Source organism: Propithecus coquereli, unplaced genomic scaffold, assembly GCF_000956105.1.
Source record: "Propithecus coquereli isolate 6110/MARCELLA unplaced genomic scaffold, Pcoq_1.0 Scaffold230, whole genome shotgun sequence".
Classification (NCBI taxonomy): Eukaryota; Metazoa; Chordata; class Mammalia; order Primates; family Indriidae; genus Propithecus; species Propithecus coquereli.
Genome location: NW_012147842.1, coordinates 896,967 through 910,552, shown reverse-complemented (window position 1 = coordinate 910,552; position 13,586 = coordinate 896,967). Strand labels below are relative to the sequence as shown.

Below are 13,586 nucleotides of genomic sequence, written 5' to 3'. Positions count from 1 at the left end.
TGGTTGAAATTAAACCTTTTGCTCCTATTCTTAGTCATTTAAAGTTAATAATGATCAAATTATAAAAATGCTAAACTTTTATAAAAATTGTTTAAATGATACAATTAATACTGTTTAACATCATGTATAGTAACACATTCTAAAATCACTGTTCAAGATAGTGACTATAAAAGATAATATTTAGGGTACAATTGTAGGTATTAAGGACACTAAGCTACATAAATACATTTGTTCTTAAATAATACCTTTCAGGAAAACATTTTGAGCACATATCCCTCTTATACGAATATTAATCCATTTAGAAATTATATATATGTACTGTACTAATATTCCATGTAAATTATTAAATATATGCAAAAAGGAATTAAGAAAGATGAAATAAATGAAATGTAATTAGATATTCTAAAGTTTTCTTTCTCAATGGATGAATCTTGCATACCTTTGAGGTTTATGCACCCCACTTTGGAGACCACTACACAACACCCCTTCTTAGGCAAATGTATTTTGCTTGCTCACAAGAAAAAGAACGGGAGCTTTTTACTGGGGAGGGGGGATAGAGAGGAAAGTAACTGGAGCTTGCATTGTAATTCATTTTTCTGACAATGAATTCATTGTAATTCATTTTCACATCATTGAGAAAAGAGCACTAGGGAGTCAGGAGACACAAGTATCAGTCCAATTCTGGAATTTGGGCAATTCCTTTACTTCTTTAAATCTGTTTCCTCCTTTCTGTAATGGATAATGACTTTCTGGAATAACTGAATGTGTTGCTTAGATGACCAAATGGACTATATGATAATGGGTACATTCTTTGGAGGTGTGACATATGGCGGATATCACGCTGCGCTCTTAATGTCCTGTCACTCTGTTCCTTGCAGGAATTCTTCTGGGTAGAAATTATTTTATCCACTTCATAGATGGGTGGGTTGTGGCTCACAGGAGTTATGTTCAAGGTTCCTCATCCATTAATAGCCAGTCAAACTCGAGTTCTAATGCCATTTCATTGTAGGCTTCCAAAGGCTAGAAATGTCTAATCACTAGATATTTTATCACATTGAACTCATTGGTAAGCTCAGTATACTTTCAAAATCATTTGTTTAATTGGATGAAAATGAGGCAGTGACCTTAATTTCTAAATGCAAGGTCATCTAATGATTATGAAGCTAGCAATAAATTCAGAAGTTTTTGTTTCAGTCCCTTTTCTTACTTTAGTGATTTAACACAAATGATTGTTTAAAAAAAAAAGAAACTTTGTGCTAAATATATTTTATGCAAAGATGCATACTTCAAAATTAATTTTTACAATGTTTAAGTATCTCTGTAAATATAAATATATACCTAGATATTATTAAGATTAATAGATGAGTCAGATTTTACTGGTAATTATGAGGTCTTATCAGAAACTAAATCAATAAATCAAGACTGTGACCTGCAGGTCTCTGCCTACCGAATACAAATTTGGTCTGTCCTTAGGTTTGTGGCTGTGGTTGGAGATCACAGGACCTATTGCTATTTGTCACCTTACTTTTCCTCCCAGGCTACCTTTGCTCTCCACTCAGTGCCTTTATACTTGCTTCTTTCCCCCATTTAATAAATCTTCCTAAACTCTTTTCACAAATCTACAGGTCTGCTTACCTGTAAAACTCCTAGTTTTCCCTGATTTAATTCTACCCAATTTGTGTTACAAGATGGTGACTGAATACCTTTGTAATTTTTCTCAGGAGCACAAATGGATGGCTGCACGTACATAGAAAGGGAATTTTGACTGGCTATTAGTGACATGAGTTGTTTTTTTTTTATCTCATGGCAGGTTAATACTGTACTAATGAGACTAATTAAGATGAACAGAGTGGTATAGCCTTTGACTTCAGGGTTTTCTCTTGCTTTCCTTTCCTCCAAGAATCATATAATCTTGGGGCTGGACTAGATCTTAGAAGCCATACTTCAGTAAAACTATAAAACTGATGGTGAAGTTCCATGAACAATGCACATTCCCTGCATTCCCATCTCCTCCAACACTCTCCTTCATCCTCTTCCTAGTTCCAAAATACAGAATAGCCCTGTCTTCCTCCTTTCATTGCAGAGGCTTACCATGGGAGCAGGGTGTAAAAGCCTTAAAAAGAGTGGTATGGTAAAGAAACTAAACAATTCCTGAGATAAATTTGAATTGTTTTGTTATTTAGTTGCAGGTCAAATCTGGGAAAGTTCAAGTCTTTTTCCACAGAGTTAAAGACTAGTCACTTCCATGGGTTTTACAGAAAGAACATCTGCCTGAACTTATGCCGGTATATACCAATATTGGTAACTTCTCAAGCCAAATTTCTCAATGAAGTTTTTGTCTTTTTATTTAAGAAAACATGAAAAAATGATTTTATATAGGAATGACAATGGGTTTCATTATTCTGGTCTACAGAATATTCCCTCCTTCTTATACATAATCCCACTGAAAGAGATCTATTTTGGAGATTGTTAGGCCCCACCACCATTACACACGCACATACAAAACCCCAGATGGAAAAAGTATTATGTAGATAATGAAAAAAGCAAAGTGCCTGTTAATAATGTAAGTAATGAGGCAATTCTTTCTTCCTTCCTTCCTTCCTTTCTTTCTTTCCTAAAATATATTGAATATTTGCTATGTCCCAGGTCCTATGTACTTTACATACATCATTATTTCATTCATTTCTTCAACAACTCCATGAGGCAATAGCAGGAGGCTGGTTTCCCTATTTCTATTCTTGGTCTCTTAACAGTGAACTCTTATACAGGAGACACAATTATTATTAATTATTATTATTATTATTATTCAGTGGTTTTTAATATATTAAAAAACTTGTACAATCATCACCACTATGTAGTTCCAGAACATTTTCATCATGTCAAAAAGAAACTCCATGAGCAGTCACCCCTCCTCTCCTTTTTAAATACCCTTTTATTGGGCATTTTCTTCTCTCAAGTTTGAAACCAGACACAGGAATCACACAAATAAAAATCAATTGGTTGCTTTTATTATTGATAAAGTCTATCGATATGTGGTTTAGATTTAAGGCCAAGATTATGTGAACATTTCACCCTAGACTTAGGTAGCCTTGAGCTATCTTGAGTCACTGACTCAGCTTGAGAGCCACAAGCCTGCGCCTCTTGGAGGTGTTTTGCCACATGGCAGGGAACAGAGGAGAACATCCACTCTCTCCTGGCAGACTGAGCTGAACATGCTGCCTCCCAAACTCACCTATTAGATCCTCAGTCCTGTGTTCTGAGAAGGAGATAATTCACTCCAGCAGCACCGTGCAGGACAGATCGCAGAGTGGAAGACGGTGGCAGAAAGACCAAGTAAAGGGCTATTGTGATGGAAATAACACTTTGCATCCTATGTTAAAAAAGAAGGAAAGAAAAGACTTCTGATGGGGTTGAAATTAAGATGTGTTCCTTTGTTTTATTAAACTGCTTGACCCTGAGATGTGCCAAGTGTATATTGGGCATTTGGGTTTCAGGCAAGAGGAAGAACATCTTTGCCCAGTTTTTTTTTTTTTTTTTTTTTTTTGAGACAGAGTCTCACTGTGTTGCCCTGGCTAGAGTGCTGTGGCGTCAGCCTAGCTCACAGCAACCTCAAACTCCTGGGCTCAAGCGATCCTCCTGCCTCAGCCTCCCGAGTAGCTGGGACTACAGGCATGCGCCACCATGCCCGGCTAATTACATGTTGCTCCTTTGGGGACCATCTATTGGCTGATCCTTCAATCACATGGCCTTGTGAATTATTCTTTTCTATGGTAATTCGTTCTTGGCTTAGAAGGCATCAGCTGGTTTATTTCATGTTATAACCAGCTCTCAATTGTGGGGTAGGATTGAGAGGAAAGACCGCAGGGTTTGGGCAAAGGTATCTTGCCCAGAGTTCCAACCCTGCCCCTGAGGCAGACTACTGCAGTGATACTGCCAATTTGTTCAAGCCTCACTGTATGCAAACCTCCCCCCACCCCACCATTAAAATGTGACTTTTCTGCTTCTCCTACAAAGAGGTTGAGTCTATTTTTCTACCCTTTGAATGTGGAATGGGTCATGCGACATACTTTTTTAAATGGGACAAAGCAGAGGCTTAGAATCTGCTTGTGCATTGGGTTTTGCTCTCTCTTGCTTCTGGGAATCCTGCCAACTTGTGAGCAAGTCCAGGCTCGCTGACTGGAGGATAAGACACCATACAGAGTGAGACTCCAGTAGTCCCTGCCTTGCCTGTTGTTCTTGCATTCCCAGTTAAGACCCCTAGACAAACCAGTGAGGCTGTTCTAGACCATTCAGCCACAGCCAAGGACACCCAGACCAGAAAAACCATCAGCCAGCCACAGAATGGAGAGAAATAGAGAACATTTGCTGTTGTAGTCCTCTAAATTGTAAGGTGACTTGTTATGTAGAAAAAGCTAGCTAATATGGCACTTTATTAGCCATGAAGACAAAGGAAGAAAATAGTTCTACCAAGGACATGAGAAAAGATGGTGGCTGTAATTCAAAATAAATTTAATCTTGAGCCAGGAGCCTAGGAGCCCAGAACCCTAGGAGCCAGGGAAATAAAAGCAATATTGGGTTATAGAGTTCCCAATATTTGAAAAAATAAGCATCTAAATTCTGAAGATGTGACAAATATTTTACTGGTCAAAAAAGGGTAAATGATATGTCAATTTTTTTTTTCTTTGAGACACAGTCTTGCATCATCATAGCTCACTGCACACTCAAACTCCTGGGCTCAAGTGATCCTTCTGCCTCAGCCTCCCAAGTAGCTGGGACTACAGGTGCATGCCACCATGCCCAGCTACTTTTTTCATTTTTTGTAGAGACAGAGTCTCCCTACGTTGCTCAGCCTGGTCTCCAACTCCTGGCCTCAAATGATCTCCCACCTTAACCTTCTGAAGTACTAGGATTGCAGTTGTGAGCCACTGCACCTGGCCAATATGTCAATATTGAAGAGACACAAAATACCATAAAATAAAATGTCTTCACATTTACAAAAAAAGAAAAAAAATTTAGGTGACTTTTTGAAATGAATCCTCAATATATAAATCATTATGGTTTAACAAGTTGCAAAAATTTCAGCTTATTAAACTTTAAAAGAAGGAATGATCAACATGTCTATTAAACTGACTGTAATTTTTTAAAACATACCTTGGAAAGAGCTGGGTATGAAGGTAAGTATTTAGATGCGAACGGTTTTAAACTTTAAACTCACTTGCCATTTTTTGGTAATAGAGCCAATCTTCACTCTAGTAAAATGAAAGTCTGACTAGGTTATTTAAATATTTTAAACTTAAAAAGTTTTATCTCTATAGAACTCATACCAATGTGAATGCATTAATAATTAAATATTCATCCCCTGAATGAAATTTGGTTTTCAAAGTTCAGCTTTGATGGTGTTAATTTTTTTTATCATTATCAATTTCTCATGTTTCCTTGATCTATACCAATAATATATACTGGTTTTTTTTTTTTTTTTTTGAAACAGAGTCTCACTCTGTTGCCCAGGCTAGAGTGCCATGGCATCAGCCTAACTCACAACAACCTCCAACTCCTGGGCTTAAGCAATCCCCCTGCCTCAGCCTTCCAAGTAGCTGGGACTACAGGCATGTGCCACCATGTCCGGCTAATTTTTTCTATATGTTTTTAGTTGTCCAGATAATTTCTTTCTGTTTTTAGTAGAGACGGGGTCTACTAAGGCTGGTCTAGAACTCCTGAGCTCAAACAATCCACCCGCCTCGGCCTCCCAGAGTGCTAGGATTACAGGCATGAGCCACCACGCCTGGCCTAATATATGCTGTTTATTGAACCCAAACTATGAGCCATGTACTCTCTGCTAAGTGCCTCACATGTCTTAATTAATTCATTCCTTCCATCTGTCCTAGAAGGTAGATATTATATGCTTAACCTATCTTGGATTCTTAAAATGCCACATGTTACATGTGCAAACTTCCACTGAAACTGCATAAAAAGTCTTAAATCAATGAGAAGAGTTTTGGAAAATGATCTATTGAAACACAAATCAAATTATAGTCATGGGTTGCTTAACGACGGGGATACGTTCTGAGAAATGTGTTGTTAGGCAATTTTGTAGTTGTGCAAACAACATAGAGTGTACTTAAATCTAGCTTATCACACGACCAGGCTATATGGCATATACAGCTTATTATAGCTGGGCTATAAACCTGCACAGCATGTTACTATACTGAATACTGTAGGCAACTGTGATACAATGGTAAGTATTTGTGTATAAATACAGAAAAGGTACAGTGAAAATACAGTATAATAGATAAAAAATGGGACACTTGCATAGGGTACTTACCATGAATGGAGCTTGCAGGTCTGGAAGTTGCTCTGGGTGAGTGAGTGAGTGAGTGATGAGTGAACGCAGAGGCCTAGGACATTACTACGCTACTGTAGAGTTTATGAACACTGTACACTTAGGATACACTATATTTATCAAATTTTTTTCTTTAATAATAAATTAACCTTAGTTCACTGTAACTTCATAAACTTTTTGATTTTTTTAACTTTTTGATTCTTTTGTAATAACACAGCTTAAAATGCAACACACTGTATAGCAGTACAATAATTTCTTTCTTTATATCTTTATTCTGTGTCATTTTTTCTATTTTTAAATTAAATTTTTTTTTTTTTTTACTTTTAAAATTTTTTTTGTTCAAAACTAGAACACAAACAGGCACATACACCTAGGCTTACACAGGCTCAGACTCACCAATGTCACCGTCTTTCACCCCCACATCTTGTCCCCGGGGAAGGGCTACAGGGCCAATAACACACATGGAGCTGTAATATTCTATGATAACAATCCCTTCTTCTGGAATACTTCCTGAGGGACCTGTCTGAAGCCATTTTATTGCTAAGGTTTTTTGTTTTAATAAGTAGAAGTAGTACACTCTAAAATAACAATAAAAAGTATAGTATAATAAATACATATACCAGTAATATAGTTGCCTATTATCATTATAAACATACTGTACATAATCGTACGTGCTATACTTTTATATGACTGGCAGAGCCATGGGTTTGTTTGCACCAGCATCCACGAACACGTGAGTAATGCCTTATGCTATGCGATAGGAATTTTTCAGCTCATAATACTTACATTATACTACAATTAATTAAAGAAGAATCCGCTTTCAGAGGGTAGTAGACGCCGCCCCAGGAGTCAGAGCTGTCCTGTCCCCTCCTCTTAGAATTTGCATTGTAACCAATAAAGGCTGTTTCTACCATAGAAAGAAAGAAAGAAAAAAAAGAATCAATTAAAAAGTTAAGTCATAAAAATTAGGCTAATTACCCAAGATAAAGAACCTTATATCACATAAGCAATGTAAAAAGTTACAAAGGAAGATATCAATAGGAAAATAGTTGAATATATACTAATGAATAATGCTTATGATTTCTTTCCTACAGGAGTATAAACATTATTGGACAGAGTTGAGAGGAACTACACTTTTCTTTTATACTGACAAAAAAAGTACAATAGTAAGTAGTTGAACATGTTCAGCTGATTCAAATTGTTCCTTCCCGATGTATCCTTGTCACATAGTCTGTTTTTCAATTTGGAACTTCCATCATCCAAGAATAAAGATGCTCTATTAAAACCAATTCAAATAAGAGAATTTAAATCTGTGAGGGCTGTCAATTATGATAACCAATGGTAAAATTTCCTGGGCAAACTCAGAAGATGGTATTAATTCACGTTTTTTACTTTGCATTCTTTTTTTTCTGATCCTGATAATGAAAACTTAGTTAAAAATTGAAAATTTTAACTAGATATCTGTATATAAGTTGCTTAATACCAAGTGATAGCTTCAATTTCCCCCACTTTTTATCCTGCTGTAGCATGCAGTTATAACCCGAAAGGAACAAGATGATCTCCAGAGCATCATAACATACAAACTCACAATAAAACTTTTCTAAAAAGACAAAAACATGCTCTACAAAGCATGACTTCTAAGAGCATAACCATAAGAATAACAATAAAGAGATTCTGAGATTTATTTATTCATATTAATTTCAAATTCTGATTGTGTGTTTCATTTTTTCCCAGGAATAAGATGTAGTATCTTAGTGGCAAATGCTTGCCTACCTTGGAAAGCTATACTTATAAGAGATTTCATGAGCCAGTAACATATTTCAATATGAACATTGTGGACCCTGGATATAGTAGCCCATACTTTTTAGTACATCATTATTAGATGCCTAGGTCTCATGAGGAAAACAGAAAAAGAGCCTGCGTGATATATGCCATCTACAGGCATTTCAGCACCGTTAGTGGTGAACTAGCCAGAAACCATTTTTTTTTTTTTTTGAGACAGAGTTTCACTGTGTTGCCCGGGCTAGAGTGCCGTGGCGTCATCCTAGCTCACAGCAACGTCAAACTCCTGGGCTCAAGCGATCCTCCTGCCTCAGCCTCCCGAGTAGCTGGGACGACAGGCATGCGCCACCATGCTCGGCTAATTTTTTCTATATATTTTTAGTTGTCCAATTAATTTCTTTCTAATTTTAGTAGAGACGGGGTCTTGCTCTTGCTCAGGGTGGTTTCGAACTCCTGAGCTCAAACAATCCGCCTGCCTCGGCCTCCCAGAGTGCTAGGATTACAGGCATGAGCCACCGCGCCTGGCCCCAGAAACCATTTTTAAAAAAACAAACTAAAACAAACTTAAAATGGTCATCTTTCACCAGGGTTCTGGCTAGACAAGATGTATACAAGGGTGTTTTCAAATACCATACTAAATTTTAAAAAATGAATTTCTCTGTTGTACATTCCAATTTCCCACTGATGTCAGTAAATATAAAAGCCCCTGGTCTAAAGTTTGTATAATGCATAGGAAACGAGAGAACTAATGGTTGTTGCTCACTTCCTACATGGCAAGAGTCAGTATAGCTTAGCGATTGAGAGCCTGGTCTCTTCGGACAGACTGCCTGAGTGTTTATCCTGGCCCTGCTGTTGTTACCCATGGGATCTCGGACTACTTACCTGACTTCTCTGTGTCTCAGTGTATCAGACAGGGAACTGGTAGAAAACAAATGACATCTCAACTTGGGCAATTTGAAGAGCATTTAATAAAAGTTTAATAAATATTCAAAGCAGTTGACAGGGTGTAGGAAAATCACAAAAGATAGTACAGAACCCTGATGCTAATTACAGTATCCTCTTGCCACACCTAGGAGTGAGAAGAAGGAGTGGGAGAGCAGTCAGGAGAATTGTGTGGAGGTGACTGCCTTGAGAGGAGCATGATCTTTGAGGGAGTAATTGCATAGAGCAGTAAATACCCAACCTTGTTCCTCACTCTTCTGATCTCCTACCAGTGTTCTCTAGTGGTCCAATCCAACAGGCAGTCAGAGGGTAAGGGAGCCCCTTGATGTTGTCCATCTGGGTCCCTCTCCTGGTGCGATGTTGGGTGGTAAAGGAATAAAAATGACTCTAGAGGAGCAAACAGAAGATCTCCAACACACTCAGTCTTCAAATCTCTAAAATCTAGATAAAAACAGTAGCTCATCTCATAAGGCTATCAAAACAATTAAATGAGACAGTATATGCAAGCTGGCACATAGTAAGTATTCAAGCATTAAAGTATCTCATTTAATTTTCACAACTCTACAGAACGGGTACAATTTTAATCCCCATTTTATAGATGGGAATAGTCAAGTTTAAGGATTAAGAAATTGTACAAGATCAGACAGCTGATAAAAGGGGTACCTTCCAGGTCTTTCTCCTGAGCCAGCCGTCTTAATCATTACACCATGAAGAGATTATTGTAATTAAACGCTGCAGAATCGCCCATTTACCAATTGTGTTAAAAGAGAATGCAGACTTCGGGGAACTTTTTTGGGTGATAGTCTCAGGAGAAAGTACTGTGGCTGAATATAAGAAAAAGCCTGCTAATAGAGCTGCTTAGTAGGCATGAGTTCCATGTTGTTAGAGATGTTCGAGCACAGACTGCATAGAAGGATACCCTGCAGGACATGCAAGCATCAGATGGCAGCTGGGTTAGACAGATGACCTTTAAGCCTCCTTATAACACTATAATTAAAAACAAAAAGATATGATTTTCTTTCCTCTAATCAACAGATCAGCTTACTGCGCTCTATCTAACTCTGCCACCTTTTCCTCTGCTGTTTCCTCCTTTGCTGCAACAAAACTCACTGAGCTTGATCTAGACACTCCATCGGAAAAATATTCTTGTTTAATTTTAAATTCTGGCTTCCTTCCCCTGTACCTCTCCTTCCTTTTTTTCAAATTTATTTATTTATTTTTTAAATCGACATATAAGATTGTATATTTCTATCATGCACATGATGGTTTGTAGTATATATACATTGTGGAATGGTTAGATTTGAAAATAAATAAGCCAACCCAAACTTACCTTCGACCTTATCCACATAGAAATAGCTCTGGAAAAAATTTATTGACCTATTTTTAAGCCCTACCTTATTCAGAAAAATAAAATAGACTTACAAGAATACAGTAAAGTAAGTTATACTAGGCATAATTCAGAAGAAAATAAAAGGAGATAAAAAGAAGTCAAGAATGAGACTAATTTAGAAAAATTATATATCTATACCATAAAAACTCTACTACACTTAGTAGGGGTGGTTCTTTCTAATACTAGAGGGCAAGTCCGGCTTGTGGCATACAGACCAGTCCATATGGACCAATTGCTCACAAGAAATATTTTTATTTTACTTGGACAAGATAGGAATTTCTTCTAAAAATCCTCATAACCAGTGATGTGTGGTAAATGTTGAACAATGGCTTTCTGGAAAAAAATGTATATACGAATATATGTACATAAACTTATAAATATTACTGATATAAAGAATTGTAGCACACAATTTAAAAAATGTACAATATTCTTTTTTTTTTTTGAGACAGTCTTGCTCGTCGCCCTGGCTAGAGTGCAGTGACATCATCATAGCTCACTGCAACCTCAAACTCCTGGGCTCAAGCGATCCTCTTGCCTGAGGCTATTGAGTAGCTCGGACTGCAGGTGTACACCACCATGCCCGGATAATTTTTCTATTTTTCGTAGAGATGAGGTCTCACTCTTGCTCGGGCTGGTCTCGAACTCCTGACCTCAAGCAATCCTACTGTCTTGGCCTCCCAAAGTGCTAAGATTATAGGCATGAGCCATTGCACCCAGTCTACAATATTCTTTATTATAATTTCCATATAGCTGATTGATTTTCACAGAATGTTTTCCTTGATTTTTCCTTGATTTTGTATTGGGAGCCAACTATCATTGTAATTCCATTATGATTTAACAAATGGAGATGTATCCCAATCTATTTCCCTAATAAATTTATTGTCATTAAATATGATATTTGACATGAATGTTGACTGATATTTTCATTTACATTAATGAGTAAAAGAAAAGTAAAATGATGATTATGTATGTCAGAACTGCTTGTATTCTTAAAGTCAATGACATGAGCAACTTCTTTGCTGAGGTAGATAATAGTTTTTGAATTCTGAAAGAATATTTTGTCAATTTTTATTCTATTTACAGTGCAACAGCTTCAGACACAACAAACTTTGAAGTTTCATCTATATTATTAACATTTTTTCCTTTTCTTTCTTAAGTCTAGACCTGGGGCCACAATCTGTGGACCTTGGGGCCATATCTGACCTGTGGTCTGATTTTGTTCAGTCTTTGAGCTAAGAATGGTTTCTTTCATTTTTAAAATGTTGTAAAGAAAATAACAAAAACAAAAACAAAGAAGAATTTGCAAGAGAGACTGTACTTATGTGTAAAGTATTTACTATTTGGTCTTTCGCAGAAAAAAAGTGCTGCCCCTGGAACAACCAACAAAACAACCAATTGAGCCCTGATTTATGAGGTTTACCAATTTCCCTGGTGTAAATACTCCCACCATGGCTGATTTCAGTCTGTCCATGTGACCTCACTGAACGTGGAGTTGGGAAGAAGATCACAGTAGCACACCACTATCTGGTATTTTCATGTCACAGAAACAAAGATGTAAATAACTTCAAGAGCATAGAGAATAGTCAAATGCAGTAATATAATTAGGAAGTAACAAATTTTAAGTTTTAGTTACTTTTTAAATATATAATTTACTTACTGGTATGTTTACATAATTTAATTTCTAGTAACGGCTGTGTTAAACAACCTACCTGCAAAATTCCTGAAAATTTAACAATTGGCTTTTGCAAACCTGTTCAGCACACCACCGCATAATACATTTCCAGATGTTCTCTGGGATTAAGAAAACCAGGGTATCACGAAAAGTACAACCAGTCGAAAAGAAGATATTACTTATTTCCTTCTTGCTAGGACTAATGTTTGGTACCATGAAATAATTTAATGAGATTTTCCTTTATCTTTGCAGTACGTTGACAAATTAGACATAATAGACCTCACACGCCTTACCGAGCAGAGTTCAACTGAAAAGAATTGTGCAAAATTCACCCTTGTTTTGCCAAAAGAGGAAGTGCAACTGAAGGTAAGTGAGGAGAAATAGTCTGTAAAAGGGTTGTGATTATAAATAGCATTTACCCAATGGGTAAAGTACAGAGGAATTAAAAAAGAGGCTAAGTCTTAGACTTTGTTAACATTCCTTGCTTGCTTTTGGCCAGGGACCAGTTTTCTGAATTGGGATGATCACTTGTTTAGTATACTAGCACCATGAAATCATATACTTCTGTCCTCTGGCAAAGTCAGGGATCCCACCTGGTGTTTTTTAAAAGGCTGTTCTTGAATCAGCACTCAAGGTGACCAAGGCAAGTCAACCAACAACTACCAGTAATAATATAATGAGAACAACTTGCAATGTAATAAAATGTAATTGGAGACTTTCCCAGGAAATTACTGATTGACCTTCAAAGTTTAGTGTAATAGGAATCACCTGTACTTAGGAAATCCGGGCCTCACTGCAGAATCTACATTGTACGTAAACTCCCTGGATAATTCGAGGATGCGGTGGTTCAGAGCACAGGACTAGAGTCAGATGCCCTAGGTTTGAATTTGCGCTGTTTTATTCATTAGAGGTGTGAGTGCAGGTAAGTTATTTATCCTCCTTGTAGTCTTTATTTCTCCACCCAGAAGTAAGTCTTTGCTCAGATGTGACCCTCTTGTTGGGGCCTACCTGGACCACTTTCATAAAAAATGGCAACACTTTTCTCCTCCCCTACCCCGCAGTCACACTCCCAATCTCTCTTACCTTGTTATACATTTTTCCCATTTATTTCCTTCTGACACTGTAAGATTTACTACTATGTTTATTATTTATTGTTCCTTGCTAGACCCTAAACTCCATGAGAACAAGGATTTTTGTTTTGTTCCCTGATGTAAAACAGTATCTAGAATAACGCCTAGCACATAAAGGTACTCAATAAATATCTGTTAAATGAACACATTTGTAAAGCAAATAAACAAAAACTAATAGTACCTTTTGCCAAGTTGCCATGAAGATTAAATCAAGGAATACCTGTGAAGTGCTTAGAACAGCAGCTGCCATTATAAGCACTCAAAAGATGCTGGTTAATATTGTTATTATTATTAATGGTAGTAATAGCATTTATTTACTCTTATTTTTTT

General features: G+C 36.9%; 1 protein-coding gene across 1 annotated transcript in view; it reads left to right on the top strand.

Annotated features, from left to right (window-relative positions):
* Positions 1-5,168: 5,168 nt before the first annotated feature.
* The window catches only part of STAP1 (signal transducing adaptor family member 1), a 60,455-nt gene continuing 52,037 nt past the window's right edge, over positions 5,169-13,586 (top strand). Inside the window, 3 exon segments of the mRNA XM_012645339.1 lie at positions 5,169-5,174; positions 7,435-7,506; positions 12,379-12,492. Coding sequence (XP_012500793.1) covers positions 5,169-5,174; positions 7,435-7,506; positions 12,379-12,492 — 192 coding nt within the window.